General features: G+C 52.6%; 5 protein-coding genes across 5 annotated transcripts; 3 read left to right on the forward strand and 2 right to left on the reverse strand.

Moving 5' to 3' along the window:
* Positions 1 to 217: 217 nt before the first annotated feature.
* LOC112877565 (probable serine/threonine-protein kinase At1g01540) lies at positions 218 to 4,047 on the forward strand. The gene is made up of 7 exons (XM_025941903.1): positions 218 to 1,986; positions 2,420 to 2,524; positions 2,620 to 2,742; positions 2,989 to 3,159; positions 3,251 to 3,380; positions 3,507 to 3,713; positions 3,800 to 4,047. The coding sequence occupies exons 1-7, from the start codon at positions 1,220 to 1,222 to the stop codon at positions 3,866 to 3,868; spliced, it is 1,572 nt and encodes a 523-aa protein (XP_025797688.1). The 5' UTR covers positions 218 to 1,219; the 3' UTR covers positions 3,869 to 4,047.
* A 786-nt stretch (positions 4,048 to 4,833) lies between these two features.
* On the forward strand, positions 4,834 to 5,771 carry LOC112875046 (protein PAM68, chloroplastic). Its single transcript, XM_025938728.1, has one exon. The coding sequence runs from the start codon at positions 4,950 to 4,952 to the stop codon at positions 5,625 to 5,627; it is 678 nt and encodes a 225-aa protein (XP_025794513.1). The 5' UTR covers positions 4,834 to 4,949; the 3' UTR covers positions 5,628 to 5,771.
* LOC112875045 (C-terminal binding protein AN-like) lies at positions 5,762 to 10,676 on the reverse strand. The gene is made up of 7 exons (XM_025938727.1): positions 9,997 to 10,676; positions 8,992 to 9,160; positions 8,707 to 8,837; positions 7,396 to 8,169; positions 7,225 to 7,272; positions 6,275 to 6,391; positions 5,762 to 6,120 (listed from the first exon to the last, which is right to left on the reverse strand). The coding sequence occupies exons 1-7, from the start codon at positions 10,603 to 10,605 to the stop codon at positions 6,046 to 6,048; spliced, it is 1,923 nt and encodes a 640-aa protein (XP_025794512.1). The 5' UTR covers positions 10,606 to 10,676; the 3' UTR covers positions 5,762 to 6,045.
* Positions 10,677 to 13,828: 3,152 nt separating this feature from the next.
* LOC112875047 (transcription repressor OFP8-like) lies at positions 13,829 to 15,321 on the reverse strand. Its single transcript, XM_025938729.1, has 2 exons — positions 15,150 to 15,321; positions 13,829 to 15,029 (listed from the first exon to the last, which is right to left on the reverse strand). Exon 2 carries the CDS (start codon positions 14,881 to 14,883, stop codon positions 14,071 to 14,073), a length of 813 nt encoding a protein of 270 aa, XP_025794514.1. The 5' UTR covers positions 14,884 to 15,029; positions 15,150 to 15,321; the 3' UTR covers positions 13,829 to 14,070.
* Positions 15,322 to 22,361: 7,040 nt separating this feature from the next.
* Positions 22,362 to 23,793, forward strand: LOC112878210 (heavy metal-associated isoprenylated plant protein 39-like). Its single transcript, XM_025942643.1, has 3 exons — positions 22,362 to 22,636; positions 22,890 to 22,965; positions 23,082 to 23,793. Exons 1-3 carry the CDS (start codon positions 22,628 to 22,630, stop codon positions 23,501 to 23,503), a joined length of 507 nt encoding a protein of 168 aa, XP_025798428.1. The 5' UTR covers positions 22,362 to 22,627; the 3' UTR covers positions 23,504 to 23,793.
* Positions 23,794 to 27,672: the final 3,879 nt, after the last annotated feature.

The following is a 27,672-nucleotide window of genomic DNA, read 5'->3' on the forward strand; positions in this document are numbered from 1 at the left end:
GAACGCGCCTTCTGTTGTGTATGTTAGTCAGGGAACGCGCCTTTAGCAATAGGTTGCTAAAAGCAACTCCAACAATAGATTCTACTTTATGATTCCTGTTTAAGAAGAGAGTCTTCCTGGTGCTCATGGCTCCATCAATGGTCCCTATATAGCAGCCCCTACTTTGCTATAACAAATGGGATCCACCTGTCAGTGAATCAGTATTTTCTTTTTTTTTGCCACGGTCAACTACGAGCGAGCAGCGAGCCACTCATCCCTCCGCCTATGGCTGCTAGCTGCTCCTTTCCTTTGCTCCACGTGCATGTTCCCGCCGGCCACCGGTCCATCGACTGGACTCTAGAGGAAATCAAGCACAGAACTGCAGGTAGGGCGGCGCATGGGGTAGAGGCCGAGGAATCGGCGGCGGAATCGACAGAATCGACCCCGTGCACCGAGGCCGTTCAAGGATTTTTCTTTCTCGAGCTCAGGAGGGCGCAGAGGGATCAGGAGCTGCCATCGATTTGGAGGAGGGAAGGGAAAGGAGCGACCCCATCTGCAGGCTCGGGCCTCGACGCCCTCGCCTTCGTCCGCTGCAAGGGGAAGAACGGAGCTCGGATCTGCCGACGATTCAGGCGAGCGGCAAGCAATTTTGCGCAGGGGTCGCCGAATCCACCGGCGTGGAGATGGAATTGGGCATGGGAAGGTGGGCGGGCAGGGAGGAGGAAGAACCGCCCTACCACACCCGTGGGAGATGGGACTAAGGGAGAAAAGTTGGGACCTCTAGGGTAGCGATCCGAGTATAGGGACCCTGCTGGACCGTGTTTCAGTTGTCAGTTCATCTTGCTGTAAGTCGTCGTGATAGGAAAAGCGGCGACATGAGTTTTAGCAACAAAACGTCATAGAAATTTGCTCATAAAACGTGCTAGGAAACAGAAATTGTTTCCTGCTGTAATCCACTTGTATCGGGAGAAAATAGTTGGTTTTATCAAAAGACCTGGAGTATCAAAAGGGCTCCGTAAACTGACTGGTGCCCTCGTGTCATCAATTTGGAAATGATCTTGAAAGAGAGTTTCAGGTGGATCTAAACGGCTAGATTTGGTAAAACAAAACGCACATCCACCGCAGCAACACCGCAGAAAACTAGACCCTTTAACTAGAAAAAAAAGAGAGAAAAAGCCCTAATTAAATAGGCAACCCAACCAAGCTGAGCTTCCACAGCTCAGAGCGTCGGCGCGCGGCCATGCCTGCTCCGTCGAGGACGCTGCCCCCGCCCGCCGCGCGGCCCGTGGCGAGCAGCGCCCCGCGCCGCCACCCCCGCCCCCCGCCCGCGCCGCACCACCACCTCCACCCGCAGCACGAGCAGCAGGGCGGCGCCACGACGTCCGTACTGGGCGTCGGCGTCCCGAACGCCTGGCTCTCGCAGCGCACCCCCGTCCTCGGCCTCCGCGCCTGGGTCCTCGTCGCCGCCGGCGCCGCGGCGGCCGCCCTCGCCCTGCTCTGCGTCATCGTTTGCCTCTGCCGCCGCTGCCGCCGGCACCGCGCCCCTCGCCTCGCCCCGCCCGCGCACCGCCCCGGCGCCAGCAAGTCCCTCAGGCACCGCGTGCACGCGCATCAGCATCACCAGGCGGTGGCAATGCCGCCGGCAAAGGACGCGGAGGAGGCCGCCGCACCGTGGCGCCCGCCGCCGATCGAGGCCATCAAGGCGGAGCAGAAGGCGCCGCTGATCCTGGCGGGGCATTTCGCGAGGACGAGCGTTGAGACGGCGACGAGCAGCGGCGGCGACGGCGGGAGCATCGACAGCGGCGGCGACGGCGGCGGCAGCGACGCGGAGGTTCCAGAGGCGGCGCGGCGCGGCTGGGGCCGGCGGTACACGCGCCGGGAAATGGAGGAGGCCACGGCCGGGCTTGCCGCCGCGAACGTGATGGGCGAAGGTGGCTACGGCGTCGTATACAAGGGCGTGCTCCGGGACGGCACCGCCGTCGCCATCAAAAACCTCCACAACAACCGGTAAACTTCGTTCCTCCGCTTCCGGATTTTGTCCGTTTGGATTTGCAGTTAGATTCGAAGCAAACAGAATTCGCACGCAAAACTTTTCTAGTTCAGTTGCTGAGCTTTTGATCGTATGATCTGTCATCGATTTTCTAGTTACTCGATCTCATAGAAAAAATGGCGCTCATTTCAAATTTTGCAAAAAAAAACCCTCATTAACCATATGCACATTTGAGTTAGTTGGGCGCATGAAAATAGGTAGTTGTTACATTTGAATTCTGCGTCAGGGGTAGTAAATTGCTCCTCCTCCTGGGACCCCAAAAAATTTCAAATCGAGTCCTACTCTGCTCTTCGGTGACAGATGCTGCTTTACCATTTACCAATTCGTCAGGATGGAGATAAAAAAAGGAAAGAATAAAAAGGATCACTATTTTTTTGTATGTTTCATCAGAGGCCAGGCGGAGAAAGATTTCAGGAAGGAGGTTCAGACGATCGGGCGTGTCCGGCACAAGAATCTGGTCAGTTTGCTCGGCTACTGCAGCGAGGCAGCTTGCAGGTACAGTGCAAATACCGTTCGGTTTACATGCCTGAACCTCATTAGTCATTGCCAGTATTTTTTTACTCAAATCATTGCTGTGGCCACATCATCAGGATGCTTGTCTACCAGTACATGGAGAACAGTAATCTGGACAAGTGGCTGCACCACGATGACAGTGAGATCAGTCCACTGACCTGGGACATCAGGATGCGCATACTCCTTGGAACAGCTAAAGGGTAACGCTTTTATTTGCTTTATCCGTAGTACTAGTTTGCCTGTCTAGTGTCCGGACTGAATTTAAGATGACCAGAAAACATTGAAGTTTCGTTGACACGGTACACCAGTGCTGCTCTTAATGGCGATGATTAGGAAAGTTGCAACTTATCTCCGAAAGCAGCATTGTCTGCACCACACTGTCACATCTGTCCGTCGAAAACTGAATTACGCCAACGACACTCATGTGCAACTCTCTGGCGATTCAGGTTAGCCTACCTTCACGAAGGGCTGGAGCCCAAGATAGTCCACCGCGACATCAAATCCAGCAACATCCTTATGGACCGGCAGTGGAACGCCAAGGTGTCGGATTTCGGGCTCGCCAAGCTTCTCTGCTCGGAGAGGTCCTTCGTCACCACTCGTGTCATGGGGACGTTCGGGTCAGTGTTGGTTTCCCTCCGTTCTTGCAGGGAGGGCTGCTGCTGCTGCTGTTCTAGTTCCACACTGGTTACAGCGTTTGCTGTGTTGCAGGTATGTGGCGCCGGAGTACGCGAAAACCGGGATGCTGAACGAGCGGAGCGACGTTTACAGCTTCGGAGTGCTGGTCATGGAGGTCATAACCGGCAGGACTCCGGTGGACTACACAAGACCAGCCGACGAGGTGAGCTCCCTACCAGCTGCTCTTCGTACAACGCTTCATTAGGGATCCCTGTGGCTGAGCCGCTGAGGAGCTGAAGCATTCCATTCTGTGGCAATGCAAAAATGCTGCTCTCTAATCTCTATGCAGGTGAACCTGGTGGAGTGGCTGAAGCACATGGTCGCCGAGCGGAGGGTGGAGGAGGTGCTGGACCCCCGGCTGCCGGAGCCGCCGCCGTCCAAGGCCCTGAAGCGTGCGGTCCTCGCCGCGCTCCGGTGCGTCGACCCGGAGGGCAGCCAGAGACCCACGATGGCGCACGTGGTTCACATGCTCGAAGACGACCAGATACAGCGAGACGTACGCCGATTACGATATCAGTTTTAGCTTCGCAAGTGCATTAGGTTCTCTGACACTGACCACTTTGAGAATGCAATCGCCCGCAGGAATTCAAGCTCGCCCGGGACCTGTCCCCTCGGGAGTCGGATAGCTACGAGCGCGAGCACTGCAGGTGATGGAAGCGGGCCACGCGACGCCGAGCAACAATCTGGGACGCTGGGATGCTAATAGCGAGATGTGTTTGGTACAAGCTGAGATCTCCCTTCCCTTGTATTGCGGCTGCATTTGTTCTGTGACAGCGGTGGTTAATAACACAAGTGTACGGTGTTCTTGAAAGCCAACGACTGTGCCACCAGCTGATCCTCGATGGCCACCTTCTATGCACGATTCTACCTAACAAAGGTACACACCCGGCATGTCTTGCGTCTTGCCACTTCCTGAAGGAAGAAACTAGCGCCGTGTTACGCCTCCTCTCTGGATCCAACCGCCATGACACTTTTCGAGCCACTTGCACGAATCGCCTCTGGTGCTCGTTTCCTACTATAAAGGAGCCTCGTCGGTCCAGCTCAATGCCTGTGTGTCTGCCATCATTTTGGGCCCAATAGTTTCTGGGCAATCCTTCCCAACGAAGGGACCGAGCGCACACGTGATTCGTGAACACCAGGAACTGGTTTTCGGGTGAGAGGCGGTTAAGGTTTCCATGGCCGGCTGCCGGCTGATGCAAATCTCTGCTGGCTTACACGAACACATCGAGCTCCGGCAGAAGCCCGCGCGAATCAGCCCTTGCGGTCTCGCGGGGCCGTAGCCGCCGGCGTAGTCGTTGCTGTCCACCGCCGCCACCCCCCCCCCCCCGCCCCGGCAGCAACGGATCGCTCGTAGCCTGCTGCTTTGAATTGTCGTTCCCTTCGCAGCGGAGGGGAGTAGAATTCGTGACGGTGAGCAATGGCTCGTACCAACGTTCCAGAGCTTTGCGAACGCCAGGCTGACCTGACAGCGGCCTTCTCACTACAAGGTGGGCCTGCGCTTGTTGGCATGAGATATTTTCCGTGGACACCCCCCTTTGTCCACAAGGGATATTTTCTGTGGGCCCGGCCGATGTGTTATCCAGATGACCAAAAGAGCATATCTTCAACACACACGACACGAAGTACGCGCCACCACTCGCTCAAGGCGATAAGGGCCATTCATCACCGGCGAGACCACGCTCTAAAGCACCACACCACGAGAGAGCTCGTCGTCGTCCACAACGGGGTAAACATGGCGGCCTTACTCCACCAAGCGGCTCTCCCGGCCGCGAAACCACCCCACCCACGGGCGCTTAACCCGCCCACGCCCAGCCTCAGCCTCTCGCCGCTCTCCAGGCGACGACGCGCCGCCCGAACCGTCCGCTCGGCGGCCACGGACAGCAGCATCGGCGCCGGCGCGGCGCCGTCCGAGAGGAAGGCCACCCGGAAGGAGAAGCAGCAGGAGCGGCGGCGGCAGCAGGACCTGCAGCACCGGCAGCAGCAGCTGCTGATGATGGAGGAAGCGTCGCTCGCGAAGCCCGACGGCAGCGGCCGCAGCACCGACAAGAACGACGGCGGCGGCGGCGGCGACGACGACGAGCTGCCGCAGCCAGTGTTCGACCGCATCCTGCGCCGGATCATGTTCGCGGTGGGCGTGCCCATGGCGTCGGGCGTGGCGCTGCTCAACGCGTACGACGCGCTCAAGCGCGGGCAGGGGGTGGACGTGCCGGCGTGGGTGCCGCTGCTGACCATCCTCGTCGCCTTCGGCACGTCGGCGCTGGGCATCGCCTACGGCACGCTGTCGGCGAGCTGGGACCCCGACAAGGAAGGCTCGCTGCTCGGCATCGACGAGGCCAGGGCCAACTGGCCCGTGCTGTGGAAGGAGGAGATCGACAAGGAGAAGGCCAAGGCCAAGCAGAGAAAGAAATGACTGGCCTGGTCGCCTGGAAACACTGAAACACCGTGCACCTTGATACTGATCATGTAATATTCAGTGTGGTATAGTTTGATCCTACCTTTCAGTAAACCAAAGGAAATAAATTGTAGTGGTCGAGTAATCCACACTTTGCAAGCAGTCTTATTTAATTTTGCACGGGGATACTCCGTAGTAACTTTGTCCTACTGAAGATTTAAAATACAGATGCGACCTACAACAAGCAGACTGCTAAAAAGTTTCAGTGACATATGCTGGGTGCAGGCACTAGTCTACTAGAACAACAGCCAAAACTGAATATTTGGCAATAGAAAAATACGGAGCAGACCTAACCCGAGGACAACATCAGATCAATTGCTTTGGCAGCATAGCCCTATTTTTTTTCTAAAAACGTCATAGCCCTAAATCAGATATATTAATCAAGCCACCTAATCACACCATCTTCTTCACTCGGGGCTCCGATGATCTCAAAATGGACCTCCAGTACAGCCTGCAGAAAATTTTAGCCATCAGGAAAGGTATAAACAAACACATAGTAGTATCAATGCATGTATTTTTATCCAACATACTAATAGGGGCATTTGTGTATGTTAAATTCATCTTGATGTTATTGTGTTTAGAATGGTGATGGCAAATGGACATACAGAAGAATTTTTGCGATTGATCAGTTTGCAGCATTCCGACAGGGACCCATCCAGCATCCAGCTCTCGCAAACATCAAAAGAATGACTTGCGAAGACGAACTCCATCTTATTATTAGCCTGACAATGTCATGAAAGCCAGTCAAACATATAGAAACACCAACATTGATCAAGCATTTCACTTCACATGATGAGCATCTACTCCCCCCACCCCCACCCCATTTCGTTCTTTTATTTGACAAATTAGACTTTCGGGGTTATAAGTAACAGCATAAGATGACTACATACCCCTAATTAATTTAATTATGTTGCCACATTACATTTGTTCATTTCCTGAAGTACTCCATTTTAACCTTGGCCACCAATTGAACAGCGAGATCATGTCTTGTAAAACGTAGGGTATACAATAAATGCAGATGAGATACCAGAACTCTGAGATGAAGTATCTATCTACAGATCTTTTCAATTTGGGGTCAAACATATCGAATAAAAAGGGTTGAGGGAGATATAGGGATCATGGGTTACAAACCAAACAAGGAAGTTTCATTTATCGACCATTCAAACTTGCTGCTATAGATTGGGCATGGGAAAAGCACATGTAAATCATTCAACAAATAGAAGGATGAAACAAGGAGCAGTTTAGCCGATTTTTAGATGCTGGAATAAATATTATCCCAGCCTCTACATCCAAGATGTATATGGCCTAAGGAGCAGTTTGACAGATAGCAAGAGTACCCGTTTTCAAAAGGCATGGAATTATGTAGATACATGTGACTAGCATCGAGATGGATGTGAGCACATATGCCCAATTAAATTTAGGAGTACCAATTACTACCAAACGCACACAGTGCATAGTGCTTGCCTGTATCCTCCTTACTTCACTAACATTTGTAAGAATACGAATATTCAGATCTCACTTTTTAAGGTAAAGAGTACTAATAAAATGGTGATACCTGCAATAGCTTTCCTCCAGCAACAAAAGATCGCAATCCCATAGTGTCCTGATGAGTATAAAAGATATTTTCAGTATCTGTATGTGTCAGGTACCCAAATTACCTGGCAGTTTAAGAAACAACAAGGCTAAAATAGAACTGGAGACACAGAAAGGCAAAGAAAAACATCACCTTGTTTCTGAAAGTGACTAGGAACTGAGCAGCAGGATCCCTCTTTGTAGCATTTGGTATCACATCAAGATACCAACCATCACCAGCGACCCTCTGTCTTGAAACATAAAATCCTGAATTATCTCTTGCCTTTAGAGCAATAACAAAACCTTCTTTTAGCTTCTCAGGAAGCTTTCTGCCAAGCCCTGCAGGCAACTTATTTTCAGAAATTATCTCCATTGGAGATTCAGCAGAAGATTTCTGCTTATTTTTTGAGTCCTCAGGTGATGCAAATCGTGAACTAGAACTTAACACTTGGTTATCATCATCTCTGCGTGAAGAATAGTTGCTTCCTCCTTCTAGAGTTGACAGTTCATCCATTTTCTGTTGCGATCTGCGGCGAGCAGGCCTCTTTTTCCCTTTCTTTCCAGATCGGCTGCGCCTCCCTTCAGATCTGGAGCCAATACTATGAGATTGTGCAGAAGCTTGAGGCTCTTCAGGCTGCGAGATGGCTCTTCTCTTGTCATATTCTGTAGTTGATTGGCTGTCTGCTGTCTGCTGCTCACCATCACAAACCTGTAAAGCATGATCTTTTTCTTGTTTGCCAAATTGATCATCTTCATATCCCACTTCACTTATCTCTTCATCTTCATCTGAAATAACATTGTTTGGAACAACACCATCATAGAGAAAGGACTGCAATATTGCAATAGCTTTCTCTCTGATCTCCATCCACACTTCCTCACTGTAGTCTGCACTTCGAGGAAGAATTAACACATTTGGCATCTCGCGCACCTGTGGGTGACCAACAAAGGCATAATTAGTATTGTAAATCATTTGTTAGAAAGGCGACTTGCCTGTTGGGATATAACAAGTAAAGTGACCATAGCAAGTGCACGGAGCAAGGAAACTACAAAAGCATATCAGTTGTTTGTCCCTATCTCTGATAGGATACCATTTGTACTTCCATTCTTTTGGATCTACGAGCTAGAAGCTGATTGTTTAGTCTATGACTCGAAAAACTCATTAGAGTGTATGGAACAAGATTCATATTGATGTACCACTTCAATTTTTTCCCTACCCCCATCCCCACTGAGCTATTAGTGTATGCTAAAAGGCAGCACATGTCACAAATGGAATGAATTACATGTTGTAGCATACACTGCTTCAAAACACAAGATGAAAATATATTTCAGTGGAAACCTATTGGGAAGAACAAACGTGGAAACCTATTGGGAAGAACAAACCAGTCCATCAGATGATATTGTATAGTATAATTAGTATATATGAATATCCAAATAATAGCAATTGTGACAAAAGTAAATTCCATACCCATGCTTCCATCCACTGTGGACCTTCAGCACCATCTAATGCACATCCAGCTATAGTGCCATCAATCAAGAGTTGTTTGAGGGCGCAATCATCTATGAGCTGACAGCCGCCAGTATTGACAATGAAAGCTCCTGCATTGCTCAAAAGGTAGCCGTCCAAAGTGTGTTATAGCATGAAGAAAGAAACCACATAAACAAGTTCATAGTTCACAGAGCATGGACCTGCCCAATAGAGGGGCTAAAACAGAAAAAAAGGAAGCAGGGAAGGAACCATCTTAGATCTTACCAGGCTTTATGTGCTGCAGGCGCTCAGCATTAAGTATATGTGTTGTATCATTTGTCAATGCACAATGAAGCGAAACAAGATCACTTGCTGCCAATAAATCATTGAGAGTATCCATTCTTCTTGCCGCAGAAGGAAATACAATGGAAGGACGCTTTATTTTCCCAGTAGCCTTCATGTAACACCATAACAATCAACTGGTCAGACCTATTCATCTCTACCATGCTCTAACTTTATTATAAAGATTACATGTGTCCAATACTAGATACACCATGAAAGTTGATACAGCTGCAGTAATACTATGGAATTTGCAGTAAAAGTACCAGAACTGAAGATATAAAACTAACTGATTCTATTTTTGAAACCAAATCAAACTGAATACTGCAACTTATGGCTTCAACCTAGCAGAATTATCTTTTATCTGATCATTTGAATGTAAATTTCTCTAGTTAAAATCTTATGGACAGGTAGAAAAAATAGTCAAAGGTCTCAAAAGTGTTTGACGGAGCTCAGGCACAATCAGATCTCCATCTTATGAGTTATGATAAGGTACTAAAGGTCCAACATAAAGTGGTTGTAGAAATTTATTCAGGTATGAACATATTCTTGTTAGACATAACAGGAGTTCAACTAATGCCACCCATGAGGCAACAAACACAACAATCAGATCTCCATGTTATGATAAGGTACTAAAGCTCCAAGATAACAGGAGTTCAACTAATGCCACCAACGAGGCAACACACAAAAATAGGACCACTAAATCTACAAGTAGCCAGGCGATAATACACTTGATTACTAGAAGCCAAATCAGATCACCTTTACATGAAAGGAACGCAGGAAAGTAGTGAGCGTTATCTTCTAATCATACAGAACACACTTGAGAAGTTTTGAAATCACCTTAGCTAACAATGCACAGGCAGACAACAGCATTTCAATCCTAGACAGCAAAACTGAAAACTAGAGAGCAGATCACACTGTCTGAAAGTGTATTGGCGGCGGATCCGGTACCTCGTATAGGGGATCGAAGTAGAGGACGCTCATGCGGAAGGCGAGGCTGCGCGTGGCGAGGCAGCGCGCGGCGGCGTTGACGCCGACGATGCCCAGCACAAGCCCCCGGCATCGGCGCATGCCCCGGCACAGCGGCTGGACGGAGCCGAGCCACCCGGCGGACGGGGACGAGGAGGAGGCGTGGCGGGAGAGGAGGTGCGTGCGGCGGAGGAGCCCCAGGAAGAGCGCCATGACGGTGTCGGCGACCTCCTCGGCGCGGTTGGCGTCGACGTGGACGAGGCGGAGGCCGAGCTCGGCGGCAGCGGCGGCGTCGGCGGCGCGGTCCGGGGAGCCGAGGCAGAGCAGGAGCTGCCAGGGCCGGAGCCTGCGCTGCGCGGCGCGCGGGAGGAAGGCGAGCGAGGGGAGCAGGACGGCGGCGGCGGCCTCGACGCGGCCCGCGGAGAGCGCCGAGAGCGGCGCGTGCTCCACGGCCGCGGCGCCGGACAGGGCGTCCTGCTCCAGGGACGGGTCGTCGAGGCAGTTGAGCGTCACCACCAGCGGCTGCCCGCCGGCGGCCATGGCGGCGGCGGCGGCCGGCGGCGATGCGGGGTGGGCCGGGCCGTGCAGCATTTTTCTGGGCCCTTCGGCTGCCACTGCACAGCAGCAGGCAGACTCAGAGGCCGAGCGAGAGAGTTGACCGCGCGTCGCGTGTGGCTGCTGTTTTCCTTTTGTGCGGGCACGATACAATGAAAGCGACCGCTTTTTGCGTGACCGTGCTTTGGACTCGGTTGCGCTCGGCTTCCGGCCGGGCCGGCCCGCCCGAGGCCCCATACGGCCGAGGACGAGCGAATCCTACGCGGTGCACGGCACTCAGGGTTTGGCTGGGCCGCTAGCAGCCCAGCACGCGTGGAAAAGTCCACCAAGTTCCTCCTCCTCGCGCGCGTGATGCCGGCCCGTCAATTAATCTGAGCCCGGGGAGAGGTTCGCACGGTGCTAGGCCTTCCGCATTAATCTGCGCGTGGGGGCCTGCATTAGTTTTCGGCTGCACATGTCCGTCTGAGCCTATATGGCACCAAGAAATAGAATTCGTGCACCTGATATATGCTGTTGTGATGGTACGTGAATTGGTATTACAAATTCTTTTCGTGACCGTGCTTGAGCACGTATTTTATTAAAAGAAAGAGAATTATAGCAATACAATTTTGAAGAACCCTCAAAGCGCAAGGTTACAAAGCCGTCACATAAACAGTGGCACACAACACGGCACAACAACATCAAGCAATAAAGAAACCATGAGCACACCACCCACATGGACACCTACTTACACCCTGCGGATACAAAGAGACCGTATCCACTGTCGAGAAAATCCGCGGTCACCGGAAGTGGGATTTGAACGGTCATGCAAGACAATACTTCCAAGGAGAACACGACGTTAAGGATGCCGCCGTTGTCCGTCTGCTCCAGGAGCAGACAGAGCTTTCACCCAGTGAGACCAAGGAGCTTGGCTTACTATGCTATGCTCGCGGACGCAGCCGTGGTCAGCACCAATATAGATGTCGGGTCGAGCTTTCGCTTGCGGCATCCAACCCCAACCTCACATCACACTTCACGGAGACCTAGCATAACACAATGATAGCAAGCAAACCATGGCCACCACAAGGAGCGCATACGCAATGCGAGCATCTTCCTGGAAACAACGACCAGCACAGGAACCCCCTCGGAGCAGCGGTGACGACTAGCAAACGCACAAGCAGAGGCGACCAAGAATAGGCGGTGACAAAGACCGCAGCATCGAGCAATGGCGGCAGCCATCGTAGAGCATAGAGACGCGACGAGCTGTACCTGCGAAGAAAGCCACACCGGCAGCCTAGGCCGCCGCCCCAAAATCGTAAAACGCGGATCCGCGCAACGGGGGACCGGGAGCTCCTCGCAGCACAATCGAAGGACGGTCAGATACGGATAGGGTAGCCGCGCCGACACCCGATGGCAGACGTCCTTCGGTAAGCGGCCGCCCTGAGACCAGTAGAGGTGAGCCATGGTGGTCCAAACTGATGACGGAGGGGACGACCTGAGGTTGGAGAGGAATACGACCGCCCCAACCATGGAGACTATAGATCCAGGATGGGAGAAGGTAGATCCGGGATGGGAGAGGGTAGATCTGGCGATGCAATAGTCGGAGAAGCACTTCACCACTGCCGGCAAGCAACCATAGAGGACAACCATGGTGGGGGTAGGGCTAGGGGAAGGGGGGAGGAAGGGAAGTGGACGGGGGAGAGGAGCGCGCGAACATCAGCTTCGGCGCCGTCGCAGGCCACCGTCGGCCGGCTTGCCGGCGGTAGCAGCCACGGCCGGGCCCGGACGGACCTTGGGGGCGTGGGCTGGAAGCCCCGGAGTCGCCTCTAGGAGAGAGGGACGCGGGGGAGAAAGCAATGTAGAATGTGTAGCAGTATTATGTTAACTTTGGTATTAGAAATTCACTCTAATAACAAGCGGTATTCGATATACTATTGCACTTCCTCCCGCAAATCCTAGCATTCTCGCTCCATATCATGTTCAAATTGTCCTCCCCCACTCTCCTGCATCTCTCCCCCTTTCTCGGCTCTCATTGCCGCTATACGAACTCTACCTTCGGTATGAGTGGATGCGATCCACAACACTGGGGATGTGCTCTAGTGGCCATGCCTGCAACACCGGTGAAGGAAGGGTTGGAGCCCTAGGGCTCGGTCACAGTGGAGAGGAGAAGAGAAAGGCTAATTCTCAATTTGGTGATGATATGCGCATAGAGACATGATTTGGTATTCGTCACCTTATTGGATTTTACATAGCAATTTCATCTACATCCAAATAATATTAGAGCATGTTGGGCTGGATTTTTCCAACTACTTTTAGTGATGCCTACCAAACAGGTAAAGATTAAAAGTGCCTTCACCTAAGAAGCCAATATGAACCTTAAAATGGCTTACACTAGATCGCAGTGAAATGAACCTTAAAATGGCTTACACAAAACTATTTTAAAAGGATCATTCTCTAATTCGCATTGGTATCCGATTTAATTCCAGTAGTTCAACATATATATATCCAAACAGAACGTTCTCTTTTCTTTACCTCAGATGCCGCATGTCATAATTTTTTTAGAAAAAAAAATAGTTCCAGCCTCTGCGACGCATATAGCCTCAGATGCCGAATTTTATTGGAAACCTCGCATCTCAGCAGGGCAACCGTGCAATGGACCGGCCGGGAACTGGATCTAGCGGCCGGCCATTCTTGAATCCGCCGAAAGAAGCAGCGGCTCATCTGCTCCAGCTCCAAACGTGCGCGGCGCTTGGCCGTGGCCTTGACTCCAAAAGAGCGCCCCCGCCGAGCGTCCGTGCGGCGCCACCGATGCAACGCGACGCATCTCTTCCCCCCCAACACGCGCGGCATGCACCGAAGCACCCCTTGACGCGCACGCGCACGGCAGGGACCACGCGTCCTTGGCCATGCGCCCCCGTGCGAGCGCGACGGATCCCCATCGGTCGGGTGCGCACGCGTTCACCTTCCCCTCTCGCGCACGCCGGAAAGCCAGCGCCATCATTTCAACCAACGAACGAGCTCCTCACATTACCAGCAACGAGCAGTCAAGCGCCCCCGGGGATCACGGGCGGCGCCTTTTCCTCCGTTTGGCCATCTCTCCACAGGCGCACCGGGTTGATCCGTCAATTCCTCACCAACGGCCGAAAGCGACGTCGTGGATAGAATTAGATGGAGGAGAAAGCTCAAGTGCACCTTGTACCACTACCTCTGCTCTGGAATTGAAGTCTGGATCTCACCAGAGGGAAAAACAGTACGCTGAAATTCTGGAGGCAGCAGAAGCTCAGGAAACACAAGGCACGCATTTGGAGCCTTCGGTCGTGTTCATTCCTACCGGCTCTCGCCCGTTCGCAATCGTTTGTACACACGCATGATGAAACGAAACCAATGCGCGTCAATCAAGAAACCAATCAGCCAAACAGATAAGAACCCTACCGCGAACCTCGCCTCAGCTCGCTCGTCAATCGTCAGACGGATGGAAAAGAAGCGGTCGACGGATCGATACGATCGAGCAGCAGATGGAAGTTAAGCGCCGCGCGTCGTCGCCGCCACCAGGTGCTTCTTCTTCCTGCGCTGCGCGGCGAGGAAGTCCGGCGTGCGCTCGTACCCGGCGAACACCTCCTCCCAGATCTCGGCGAAGGCGCGGAGGATCAGGTGGTGGTGGCGCGGCGAGTTCAGGGACAGGAACCGGTGCAGCAGCTCCCGGAGCTCCGCCCCGCCCACGATCTCCTTCTCCACTATCATCTGCAGCATGGACCGCCGGAAGTCCGCCAGCGGGTCCGCCGACTCCTTCACCACCGCCACGCTCTCCTCCACGCGACCGGACCCGCCGCCGCCGCCCTCGCTCACCGCCCGCCGGTGCCGCCGGCCCCCGGCGCCGTTCTGCTGCTTGGCGCCGGCGCCGGCTTCCGCTCCGTTGCCGCCGGCGTGCAGGCAGCGGACGCTGCGCTCCAGCTCGCCGAGCTGGCGCAGGAGCGCGGACAGGCTGGGCGTGCTGTCCATTCTGCTGGGTCCGTCGTCGGTGGTGTCGGCGTACAAGGACGAGGACGAGAGCGACGACGGGGCCTCCGCGGCCGACGACGTCGTCGCGGGCGGCCTGCCCCCGCCGGCTCTTCTCCTCATCGCCTTCGCCGTCGCGGTGCTGGTGGTGGTGGACACCTTCGCCGTAAGAGGAGTGGTCGACGCGGCGGTCTGCGGCGTGGCCATGGGCGACTTGTCGGAGCCGTCGGAGATTGACACCGACTTGGTGCCGCCGCAGCCGCACATGAAGCCGCGGGCCTTCTTCTTGATGCGCAGCCCTCCGGCCGCGCCGCGCCGCCGCGACATCAGGACCTTCATGGATAGGCCGGCTAGTTTCTGATCTGGCGGGGAAGGAGGAGGCTGTGCTCGCGCGTACTGTGGTGGTGCGGTGGAAGGAAAGGGCTGAGGAGGAGATGTGGAGGCGGCGAGAAATGGAGAGGGGCCTTAAAAAGAGGGAGCGCCATCTGGAGAGGATCGGATCGGCAGCCATGCAAAGTCAAACGGCTATATTAGTTTTTCGTTTCCTGCGTGGACGCGATCAGCAGGTGTGCTAGCGGTTAGATGAAAACCAAGAACAAACTAACCTGATGGAAGAGGGCGAAATCAGACCTCTTTCACATTGCACGTAGATTTGTCAAGACCAGAATAGATTTACACCGTAGCTGTCATTACTCTAAGAGCATAAGCATTCTTGAGTACCTATGCTCTCCATGTAAGCATGGGTCTCTTTCTCTTCATGCTCGGTAGGATACACGTCGACCCAACCCAATATATTCGACGAAAATATATGCAAGGAGGAATTAGAAAACAGATTCATAAAATTGGCAAGGCATCCGGTGTCTTACGCAACGGCGCGCGATGATTTGGTTTGGTTTACCTATCATTGATGAACCCGTGGACGATTACGACAAAGTCGGTACTTATAGTGCTCCATAATTTAATTATGAGGCATGCACTTTTTTTAAAAAGAACATAGATGCTGTCTTATATATTTCAATTTTCAACCATTTACCCTCCTTTTCCGTTTAACCCTTTCCTTTGCATCATGGGGGAAAAACATCTTTGCTACACATTGTCGATGGAAACACCGTCAAACTTCTTGGAAAGAAAAACCGTAAAGCTGCAAAGACCTGTAAATTTTTTCCTACCTAGCTCCATATTTTCGATACTTGTAGTTGTAGGCTATCCCTAGCGCACACCATTAAATTTTTTTCCTATCCACATTAGAGTGGATCCAAAGAATTATCAGCTCACTATATTCAGCACAATTAACATTACCGCGATGGACCACGCACACGTACGTACCCACACACGCAGCGTTGACGACGTTTCTTAAACCCCCGCATTGATGCTAATTGCATCGGAATGAAGAAAAGTGCGTGTTGAATAGTAAAGATGGTTAGGGCAGCTTCTCTTTTTTTTTTTTCCTTTTGGAATCGGAAGACCCTACCAAGCGGTACGAGCATCTTGTTTAAAATCCCACCCACGGGCCTGCTACGGCTAACAATGATGTGGGATGCCTTTTGGAAAGGGACAGCGTACACCCGGGCTTAGGCTAGCTAGAGCGGCTTTGTCCCATCCGCATCTGTTGACACGTTTCCATCGCACTAGGTAGGGTGTCATTGCTCGATCATTAGGCTGCCTTTGGAAGGGTAGTAGGAGCCTGTTATGTCCAAATTAAATGCATTCAAATAGGCATTTAATTTGTGCTAGGGTTTGCATGGACAGGCGCCCGTGCCCTCCGGCCCCCTAAATATGCGGCCGATAATGCCACTACGTTGGCTTATGTCTTGGTTTATGCCGGTTGACACCTCCTGGTGATATGCCAAACCTGATAATTGTCACCATCATGGGTTGCAACTGTTGCGGTTTAAGTTTGGAGAAGCGCTTGGTATTGTTTGGACCCATGCGTAACTATCACCTTGTGCGTACGTCAACGGTAGTGCGATACGGATAGTCGCGTCGAGCGAGACACGCGGGCTAGGTGATACTAAGACCCCGTTTGTTTCAGCTTTTGGCCTATTTTAAAGGCTCCATTTTGGATTCTCGATTCTAAAAGTTATCTGATTTTTGGATTTCTCAAAATGCATTTTTTATTTTTTTAAGGTGGGGGTAGGGGCCGGGGGTGTCCAGGGGTGCGAGGTCTGTCGTGGCATGGTGAACGAGAGGTCGATGCAAATTTGGTGGTGGTTGTTAGTTGGTCGCGGCTACTGATGAAGCTATATTTTGGCGGCTGTGTGCCTGTGGGTGGCTGGGGTGGTCGACACAAATGGAGTAGTGTCAGTGTATTTATCTTTTGCACACCAAATAATTCGCTACCCAATACTATCTATACATGGTAGCAGTACTAATCAGTTTTCGTACGGATTATCTAACCTTTCTTTTTGTCGAGGCAAATGGTCAGGAGGCTCACCCCAGCCATTACAAATTATACTGGTGCCGTTGCCGTTTGGAGCGACAGGGCTGGGAATCATGCTCATGCATGTCGACCCGCTGGCCGGCTGCGTCCAAGCAACTGCGCGTGAACCCGTCCGGAAAGCCAATAAACAAACGGAAAGGAGGGAGCCCTTTGGCGCCTCAATGATCGCAAGTGTCGCCTAAAACGGTCGCAGGTGTGCTTATGCACATCGATTACGCGCCTACAACACCTTGCACGCAGCGCACACTGACGGCAGGTTGCTTGTTGCAGCACGTCTACTCTCTGCGCCGCACTGACAGGTCTAAACTAGTGCCTGGCGACTCCATTTGGACGGCCATCATGCATCATGCATCCGGTCTCCGTCCCGCGGCGGCGTTCGTCCTCGTCCCGCCATTTGGCCGGCGGAGGCCCTCGTCGCTCGAATGGGAACGGCTGGGTGGTCGCTGACACGCTCTTCGGCTTTCCTTTTTTTACACCGCGTGCTGTGCTGGTGAGGTCGGTGGCAGCCAGCACCAGCATGCAGCAGCCTGCAGGCGCCTTTTCCTCTCGGTGGCGCACTGCGCTCTTCGGCCTTCGCGTGCGTGCATGCATGCAAAGGGCCCGGTGCTTTCTGGTCGCACTTGATCGAGCAGGCAGGCCCAGGCCGCGTCCAGCGCCGGCCGAGCGCAGTGGCCAATAATACCGGCCGGCGGAGGGAGGTGTCAGGTGCGTGATCGTGTGAAAGTGAGCGGGGCCTCAGCTGAGTTTCTGAAGGATTTTGACTTTGGGAATCGACAGTAGTAGGATGGCAGGCACTTCGTTCCGTTCTCAGCACACTCCTCTTGTTGCCCGGGGTGGCTGCAACTCGGGCGAGAGCTCTCTCTCGATCACTGCTGCTCCATCAGAAAATATGATATGTTTGCAGTGGCCAGCCAGGAATCGGCCGCCCAAAACTGGCCCAGTTGACAGAACGGAGTGCAACCGAGGTGGCGGCTACGGCCCACGGCCCAATTTCTCTTACGCGATGGTGGTCCGGTCTCTCTCTGGTAAGCTCGCTCAGCCCATTCAAACTAATTAGTGATTTGCGTTTGGGCCACGATCGCTGATATCCGGGCCTCTCTCGTGACAATACAATGCTATTGCTCTCTTAGGCTGACTCCAACGGGTGGCAGCCATTTGGGCCATCCATCCCGGTGTTTGGCTGCCCCATCAATTTTACATTGCTATGGATGGATCTGCAGTTTCCAACGGAGCAGCTAAAATAGCTTGGCCAGGCTGGTTCGCGCCACGGAAAGGAAACGGGCCGCGCTAGCAGGTGGAAGGCGGGGGCGGGCGCGGCGGCGGCGGCAGGGGCGCGACGTCGGGCGGGGGCGGGCGCGGCGGCGGCGGCAGGGGCGCGGGGGCGGGCGCGGCGGCAGGCTGGCGGCGGCGGCGGAGGAGGAGCTCCGCCTCGGGGAGGGGACGCGGCGGCAGCGGGCTTCGGGCGGCGGGGGTGGGGGGGGGGGCACGGGCGCGACGTCGGGCGGGGCGGGCGCGGCGGCGGCGGCAGGGGCGCGGGGGGCGGGCGCGGCGGCGGGCTGGCGGCGGCGGCGGGCTTCGGGCGGCGGGGGTGGGGGGGGGGGGGCACGGGCGCGACGTCGGGCGGGGGCGGGCGCGGCGGCGGCGGCAGGGGCGCGGGGGGCGGGCGCGGCGGCGGCGGCAGGGGCGCGGGGGGCGGGCGCGGCGGCGGGCTGGCGGCGGCGGCGGAGGAGGAGCTCCGCCTCGGGGAGGGGACGCGGCGGACGTGGAGGGGACGCGGCGGCGGCGGGCTTCGGGCGGCGGGGGTGGGGGGGGGCAGGGGCAGTGGCGCGCCGGCGGGGGCGGGGGCGGCGGGGGTGGGGGGGCGGGGGCAGTGGCGCGCCGGCGGGCGGAAGGCGGCGGGGGCCGGGGCGGGGCCGGCGGCAAGACGGGGGGCGGGCGGCGGCGGGCTCGCGGCCGCGGTCGGGCGGCGGCGGGGGTGGGGGAGGGGGCCCAGGGGCGCGGCGTCGAGCGGGAGGCGGGGGGGGGGGGCAGGCGCGGTGGCGGGCTTCGGGCGGAGGCGACGGAGATGGAGGGGGAGCGGGACGGGGAGAAGGAAGGCCCAACACCGATCGCTAGCGCTACAGTACCATCCAGTTTTGCTGCTTCTCTCTCCTGCCGCTATTTTGGCTGGCTCAAATGGCTTGCCCGTTGGAACCCCAATCCAAGCACTACAGTACCCGTGTGGGAGCCATTTTTGCTTTGGCTGGGCGGATGGCTGCTCCGTTGGAGTCAGCCTTACAGGTTACATTTACATGCATGCAGTCAGTCACGCACGCATGCTCCCTCGAACATACCTGCCAATGATATTCGCTCTCTATTCATTGAAGAAGGCTCTAGTAGTAAAAATGGAGCCCAGTTACTCTTGACGCCATTTTCACCTTTCTGAAGGTTACCTGAGCTTTCTTTACTTTCTGCCCTTTTACTCGAGGTGATATTCGCTACTCCCCGTCTGACGTGAAAGGGAGAACCTGCACTGTCACCGTCCGCATTAGTGCCGAGCCGCTGGCCAGGTCGTCCTCCAGGGTCTACCTCTCCGTACTCTCCTGGTCTCGCCAGTGTTCGTGCGTTGTTCGATGGCATTCCTTAAATTCACCCGCAAACAATGAGCACACTGCAACTAGCTCATTTCCGTTGCCAATGATGCGCACCAGAAATGGAAGCTTTCTTTCACTCACCTGAAAGGCTGAATATAGACACGCGAAATCGTCAACCTAGACTATGAACTGCTACGGTCGGCTAGTGTTTCTCATCATTTTGCAGTTGAACTGCAAGCAGACATGTATACCATAGCGTTCCCTGTCCGTTCTGCAAGATGGCGATCGGGAGCATATTTCCCGAACGGATGAAGCCTGTGGAGGAAAAAGATGAGACTTTCCGACACAGTAGTTACAGTTCCCCTTGGCCTGAAACCTATAGTAGTAAAAGGCTAGCTAGACGGCCGTAGATACGCGGGCTGGATAAACGCGAATCCCAGGACAGTTCTAGAAAAGTTTGGCCGAAATTGTCTCGTACTGTAAAAGTTCTTTTCTTCCAAATTTGGTCCTTAGTGCCACTGCCACAACAGATGTACAGTACATGGTTGATAGGTTTGTTTCACTCTGAAATCTGCAGAACTGCAGAGCTTGACACTCTCAAGTTTAAACCAGTAGGCAGGGCCGTGCATGTCTCCAGACCACATAATATCGTGGGCCTAGAAGCTTCTGCGTCATCGAACACGAACAGAAGCCGGGACCGGATCCAAGCAGGAAGCAGCCAAGCAAGCAGTGGCCAGTGGCCGCTAGGCGGCGCATCGGCGGCGGCGCGACGCGCGGCGCACCACCTCCCATCCACCACCGGTGCAGGAACGGGATCCAGTGGTCCACATCCACGCTTCACGCGCGTACTCCGCTCGCGGTTCAGGCTGACATGGGATTTTCAGAGGGAAAAAACGCGACGAGCGGGCGCGAGGCGCGAGGCGCGAGACCGCGAGACCGAGGACGCGCCACGGCAGGTACAGGGCTCGGCTCGATCGGAGCGTAGGAGTTTCACGGAATTTCTACAGGGTTTGATTTTGCAGAATCCTACGTACGAGTACGTACGTCGTAAAAGGCCAGAGTGTCCTGTCGTATTTGGAGGAACGTTAGCGGGCATGGCTTCTCTTCTTCTGAGAGCCACAGCTGCAGATGTTACGCCCTTGTCCCTCTGTTTGGAACTCAATCATTAGGACACCCAATCATAGACGGCCGAGATATATCACAAACAATTTCAAGTAAAAACTAAATTGGGAAAATACCAGCAAAGCTGAGAATAGGGTTTATCACCGGGGTTTTTTTCAAAAAATATTTTCCCTGATGGATGCTGCCGACTCTCACCACGGGCCACAATAATGTTAGCATGCAAATAATTTCTGAACCACTCCTTACTGTAGGAATTTCACTAAAGAACTCTATTATAGAAATCAAAATATAAGGTGTTTTGTCTGACTGGTGCAGTCTATGAGAACTAAACTTCTAGTGGGTAAGTTCCTTTACTATTTATATAGCACCAGAACGATGAAGGTACTTTCAAATGCAGATCTGATAGCATGTTTTTACAACAAAATTTGCACTATAGTAAGTGAACTGTTGTTTGAAAACCACAAAGTTCAAAGTTGAAAATGTGTGAGTGCTTTATAAAAGAAACAGATCGGCTGGTAAATGCGCACTACATGATATCAAAGATTCACCAAACGTCATTTTCAAATGCCAAGGGTTCTGTATTTTCTTCATAATTTCTTATCAAGTGGCGGAGGATTTTTGTACTCTAATTTAGACATTTCTAGATAGGCAAAAAGAAACAGATGAGCAATTGAGAATCCTCAACCATTTTTTTAAAAAAAACCATTAGCCACTTGATAAATAACTCTTGAAATGCCTTAAAAAACCTTGGCTGTTTTTGAAAAATGTAAATAAGAAGATGAATAACCAGCAGCTATTTGTAAAAGATCTCGTGGAATGTTGAAAGTAAGGAAAAAAATGGATTTGGAAGATGGCAGAAACTTAAAAAGAAAACATATAGCTTTTACATAATTCCTTGCAGCTTGCACCCAGACTTCTCAAATTTCAATTATCGTCAGCTCGACGAATGCACGAGTAGGTACAATCCCACAAGAATCCATACACGTAGGCCGGTTCAGGCGTTGGCGTCATGCTATGTATGCCATTTCCGGTGGCTGAATAAACTCCCGCTACAGTACAAGTGTACAACTTACACAAATGGCAAGTAGAAAATACCTGACGGGTGAAACAAGTCCACACAAACACCCGGCTGATATCTTATCAAAAAGGAAAAACCCCGGCTGATGGTGGAAGGTCCATGGATGGAGATTCCGCGGGACTTCTGTGCCCGGGCGGACCGGATGCAAACAGCACATAAGGCTGCAAACCAGTGCAGCAAATCCATCCACTTCAGCGCTATCATGCCACGTAAGAAAGGGTAGCAAGAAGGACAGGGGGGAAGGTTTAGAAAAAGGAGCAGCGAATAGCATCGGCATCATGCCCGTTGAGAAGTTCTTATGCCTATCTAGGTTTAGCTCGTGCTGGAACCCACCAAGCTTGATAGAGCAAATAGTTCAATTTTCATAGGCCAAATAGACCGAAGTACCATGGTAAACCTAACTTGATAGAGCACGGAAGTACGGTTGGATTATGGTAAGAAAATGAAGTGGGCAAGAACAAGAAGAGCACAGCCCTGCTCTGTCTTGGGAGCAAATAGGCAGTGAGCAAAAAGGCCCTAAAACTTTTGAGAAAAGAGGGGCAACAATATAATGCACCAGTAGCGAATTGGGAGGAAGAGAACAGAGATTTGCTCTTGGCCAGCTTTCGGTAGCCATTCCCTTTCCTTCCCTGCCTGCCTTTTTGATACGTGACACGCCCGGCTGCTTGTGCTGCTGCTGCTTTATTACAGCTTCTCCTCCTGGTGTTTCCTCCGCGCTCTCCACCATTGCTTTTCTCCAGTCCTGACTCCTGACTCCTGACACCCAACCAACCTCCTCGGCACCATTCCCGTCGCCCTTCCTTCCTGCCGGCAGCTACTTTCTTCTGACTTCTGCTGCGCCGCCGGCCGTGCTCGCACTCCTCCGGCGACATGTCGAAGGTAAGACGACGTGCTCGTGCTGCTCGCATTGATCGTGGCCTGGTTTCTTTCCGCCGTATACAAAGCTGGTCGCCTTTCCAGGGGCATGGGGTCTTCTCGTTGGAATCCAAGAATGATTCGTTTCGCCTTCTCTTTTACGCTCTGCATTTCTACTCTTTGCTCATCTGTGCTTCCCCTGTTCCGCTTCTGCTCAGCACAGAGTCCAACCGTACGTTCAGCAGCTTTCTGACGAGTGCTTCGATTCTTGATGCAGAAAATCGTGGTGAAGCTGGACCTGCACGACAACAAGGACAAGCAGAAGGCCATGAAGGCCGTCTCGGCGCTCACCGGTACCACGGCAGCCGCTCGTTTCTTCCCAAACCCCAATTGCTGTTTTCCGACCATGCGTTGCGTCGATGGGAGAGAGACGACGAAGAGACTGACCTGTCGTCGTGGTGGCCTGCAGGGATCGACGCCATCTCCGTGGACATGGCGTCGCACAAGATGACGGTGATCGGCATGGTGGACCCCGTGAACGTGGTGAGCAAGCTGCGCAAGGCCTCGTGGGCGGCGACCATCGACTCGGTCGGCCCGGCCAAGGAGCCCGAGAAGAAGGAGGAGGAGAAGAAGAAGGACGGGGAGGCCAAGAAGGAGGGAGAAGGCGACAAGAAGGACGGCGACGGCAAGAAGGAAGGCGAGGGGGAGAAGAAGAAGGACGGCGAGGGGGAGAAGAAGAAGGACGACGGCGACGGCAAGAAGGCGGCGGCGCCGACGGAGCAGCAGATCCTCGAGCTGATGAACCAGTACCGCGCCTACTACCCGCCCATGAACACCCACTACTACGTCCAGAGCATGGAGGAGAACCCCAACTCCTGCGCCATCTGCTAGACCCTTGTGCCGCATGAGGTAATCAGCCACCATCAGTTACCGTGTCTAGCTCACGTGTATATATCCGAGTAAGAATTACGAGACAGACGACCTGAGGTACTTGTGAACCATGCATGCTTGCGACGTGCATAAAAAGGTAAAAAAAGATAGCGCCTACTCGTGTGGTGGATACGCAGCGTGTCTCAGTACATAGAAGAACACGTATGATGGTAACTGTATGTGTAAGTGAAACTTTGCTTTCTGAGTTAACTAGAGATGTAATGATATGTAGCTACAATTTTGGATTTTAATACGAGTGTGACTGATGCATGTTCGTGTGAAAATGTGAATCACTTAATATGCTGCTGAAGGTTTCTCAGATCTCAGTCGCAGTATTATGAGGCGTGAAAATTGGAAAAATAACATCCATACAGACTGACAAGTGGGGTCTAAGAGGATAAGCTAAATGACCTGTCCATGTTACTCCTCCAACAGAAGTAGTACAAAAGTACAAATTTTGAACGCGAACAATTTGCACCCGTCTTCAAAATAACTGTTGAGTTCCCCTTGTAATGTGTTAGGAACAAGCTGAGGAGGATTCATCTAACAGAGCTACACAGCGTGTGCTCTGCCCTGCCCTCATGCCATGCTCTTCCTCTTAGCTAGTCCTGTCAGGTCATGATACTCACAGGCATCCAACCAGATTGACTTATTGGAGAAACAGAATCTCGAAATGCCGCATGATGCCAACAGAGAGATGTTTCTCACTACCCATTTTTTCTACGACAAGTTGCACAAGAGTTGCAAGTTTGTGATCAAGAAAGAGAGAAAAATGCGCACTTGGGAAGAGATAGCAAAGCCCACAGCTCACACCTCTCACTCTCATGGAGCACAGGATAAGCAAGCCTAGCCGCACCTAAACGGCTAAACTAATCTTTCGCCCCAAAAAAAATGCAATTACATCACATGGTGATTCACATCTTTGATGGCATCACATCAGTATGATACCACCAATCAGTGAGCAATATCTAATCGCCTCATTTAGCATACTCATTGAGAGCCAAGTCCACATTCCGCAGGTAAGGTTCGCCCGAAGTATTCAGCGAGGAAACTCACTCAAAGTCTCAAACAGCTGTCGCACACAGATATCCTTTCTTAAAATCTGTTCATCTTTTACCCAAAAACCTTGCGTATCATGCATTATGCATTAGAGCAACTTCAGCAATAACTCTTAAATCAGACCCTCTAAATGCTAAATAAGATCTGCCTATATTTTGTAGGAGCTTCCAAATTTTCTTCAACTCTAGCATAGCTCTCAATTCTAACTTATAAATAGAGGGATCTCTAGAGACCTCCTGGAAATGGAAGGTGGAGCAGGGACTTTGGAAGCCTCCCCAGAACAGAGGGCCGAGTAAAGACTCTACTTGAGTGTATTCTTTTTAACCATCTAAACTTGGGATAGGGACCTGCTTAGAGGGTATGCTGTTTAGAGGGTTAAACAAAAAAGATGCACTCCAACAGATCCTGGAAGGCCTCCAAATTCTCTTCTCCACCCTCTATTCTTAGAGGGTCTCTGCGAAGCCCTCTATTATAAGTTAGAATTGAGGGATATTGCTGGAGTTGAAGCAAATTTAGAAGTTCCTAAAAAATAACTCATATTTAGCATTTGGAGGATCTAATTTAGTGGGTTGCTGCTGGAATTGCTCTTAGTCAGCAACCATACTTTAGTCGACAAAAATCAGGGATTCGTAGAAATATGCCATAAAGATACTGCAAATGGCACACCTGCTGCTACAACCTTCACAGAGAAAACGACAGGAATCGATGAGGTCATCAGGTCTTGAGGCGTCAGGTCCAGCGCATCAGAAGAACGGGATGAAGTTTTTTTCTATGGAATACTGAACATGGAAACACCAAATTAAGGAGATGAAAGGGATAGGGGGCGCATGTCCACACGGGTGTGGGTGTGGCTAATTGCATCCACGAAACGGAGTGCGGGCGTGGCCAGTGACGCCCGAAAATTTGGATGGTTTTAACCAAAACCACTTGTCCCCGTCCGAAACATTTCGGCGAGTCCGATCACGACGTCTGAGGCTTTGGATGGTTAACCTGGGTTTATGGGACCATCCGTAAGCTAAACCTTAACATGCAGCTAATCTCTCACTGGCCGATTATTATTCTATCCAGTTGCAGCAGGCGATCAACTGATCGTCGAAAAATATCTGAAAAGAAAATGGAGGATAGTTATTAGCACTAGAAAAACTCATTAAAGTCAAAGAATGAAAACAATCAAAGGTGGGGAGAATCCTCGTCTAACCATGGATAGTTGCCATGGGCATTCTACTGAGGAGACAGGAGAATCCATTGTTACTTTCAGATAGTATGTCAGAGTGTTTGAATAACCAGTTTTGAAGCATGTGGAAATTGGGATTGCCTTGCGGAGGGAGGGCGATTGGGTGGGGGATGGGATTTCTTCTGGAAGCTGGTGGATATTCTGCTTGCCGATCGAAAACACCAGGCGGCCGTATTGGGCCGACCACACACGATGTATGGTTTTATGAATAGTGGTAATCTTTGATTTGATGTGGGCCTTTGGGCCAAAAGGGGAATCGCGCCGCTCCTGCCGCAGCTCACCTTTCGTAGCAGGGCCAAATTCCTGATGGCCCAATTGTTATCATGCATGTAGTCTGGCAGCCCACTAACAAAAGTCGCTAAAAACAAAAAACAGTTTCTATTCCTGAATCCTGATGGGTAGGTTGCGGCCTGAGTGCTGTTGACTCGACGCTGCTCACGCACTGCAAATTGCACATGGCTAAACCTCTGCTTCCTTGCACGCAACACATATACTACTAATCACGTGCATTTCTCTCCATGCCATCTTCATTAGACCGTCCCTCTCGCTAGACGTTTTTTCTAACCCCCGCAACCATCACTCTATCTACCTACAAAAATCCCAGACGCAGTCAGCTCACCAGTGCCCCGGCCATCTCTTTCAGCTGGTGACTGCCGAGGAGGCAACCTTCTACCTAAATCTAGAAACGATTCCGCCCGAATTCGAGCCCCGCAGTTAGTCCGCGCTGCTGAGTTCCGAATAAACAATGGGGGCCCTTCTGAATTCCGGCGCCTGCTCACCTACACGGGCCGCTCGTCTCAGCTTTCCTCCCGCCGTAGCTCACCTACTGAGCGAGTGTAAAATCACGTAAGCTCGCGGCGTCCGTACCCCGGCTGGTCCTCTAACCATCAGCGGAATTGGTCGCGATCCTTGCTAGATCCTGCTTGTTTCGTCAGGTTCGTCTGGTGGTTTTAGCGTGCAGTTAAATGGCCGGATTGAATCGTCGCCGCTTCAGGAGACTTGAGAGTTCGATCACCGAAGTCAGGTTACCATCTTGGTCAGGTGGCTCATTCATGCACACAAGAATGTCCAGATCGTGGAGAGAGAGTTCATTCATCATTCAATTACTGAAATGCAAACGTTTCCCACAGTAAACCTCTCCGTAACGCCTCCACGCACACGTGTCCGCACGGGAGGTCCTCTCTCTCTCTCTCTCTCTCTCTCTCTCTCTCTCTGAGCACAGTGCCACGGGTCTTCCGGATCATGGACGAATCGAATTTTGACGAGTGCAGCCAGGAACGTGCTAGACGCCTAGACGACGGGTACACGCACAGTACAGCATGTATTCACTGCGCTGCAGTACCGCGCGCGCGCACAATCTCCGCTCCCATCGTGGCCGAAAGAGGCGTTCGTGTGTGCACGCAGCCATGTGCGTACGTTGGACGCTGCAAATGCCCGGCGTTGTACGCCGGCGAAATCCTCGTCAGGAAATGCACGGTGGCGAGACGTGCTTATGGACTATTGGCCGAGACCCCCAATCGAGTACTACTTGGGAGCCGTATTTCGAGCCCGTATATCCCGAGGAAAAAAAATGGGCCGCAATCACCATTGCCGAACTCCTTGAGCTGTGCGTGCTGGCGTGCTGCATAGTTTCTGTTGCCGAGAGCTTGTCGTCGGTGTTGTAGCGAAACAAACACGCAGCTGCATGCAGTTGGGGGCCTTGCATTGGGGGCACCGGAGCGGCGGATCCATGGAGCTCCTCTCCTGTACTGAACTGAGAGATGCTGAAGCCTGAATGAAGGAGCATACTGTCAGAAATTCAGAACATGTGGCGGCCACTGGAAAGGCGCCATACATT

Source organism: Panicum hallii, chromosome 9 (genome assembly GCF_002211085.1).
Source record: "Panicum hallii strain FIL2 chromosome 9, PHallii_v3.1, whole genome shotgun sequence".
Lineage (NCBI taxonomy): Eukaryota > Viridiplantae > Streptophyta > Magnoliopsida > Poales > Poaceae > Panicum > Panicum hallii.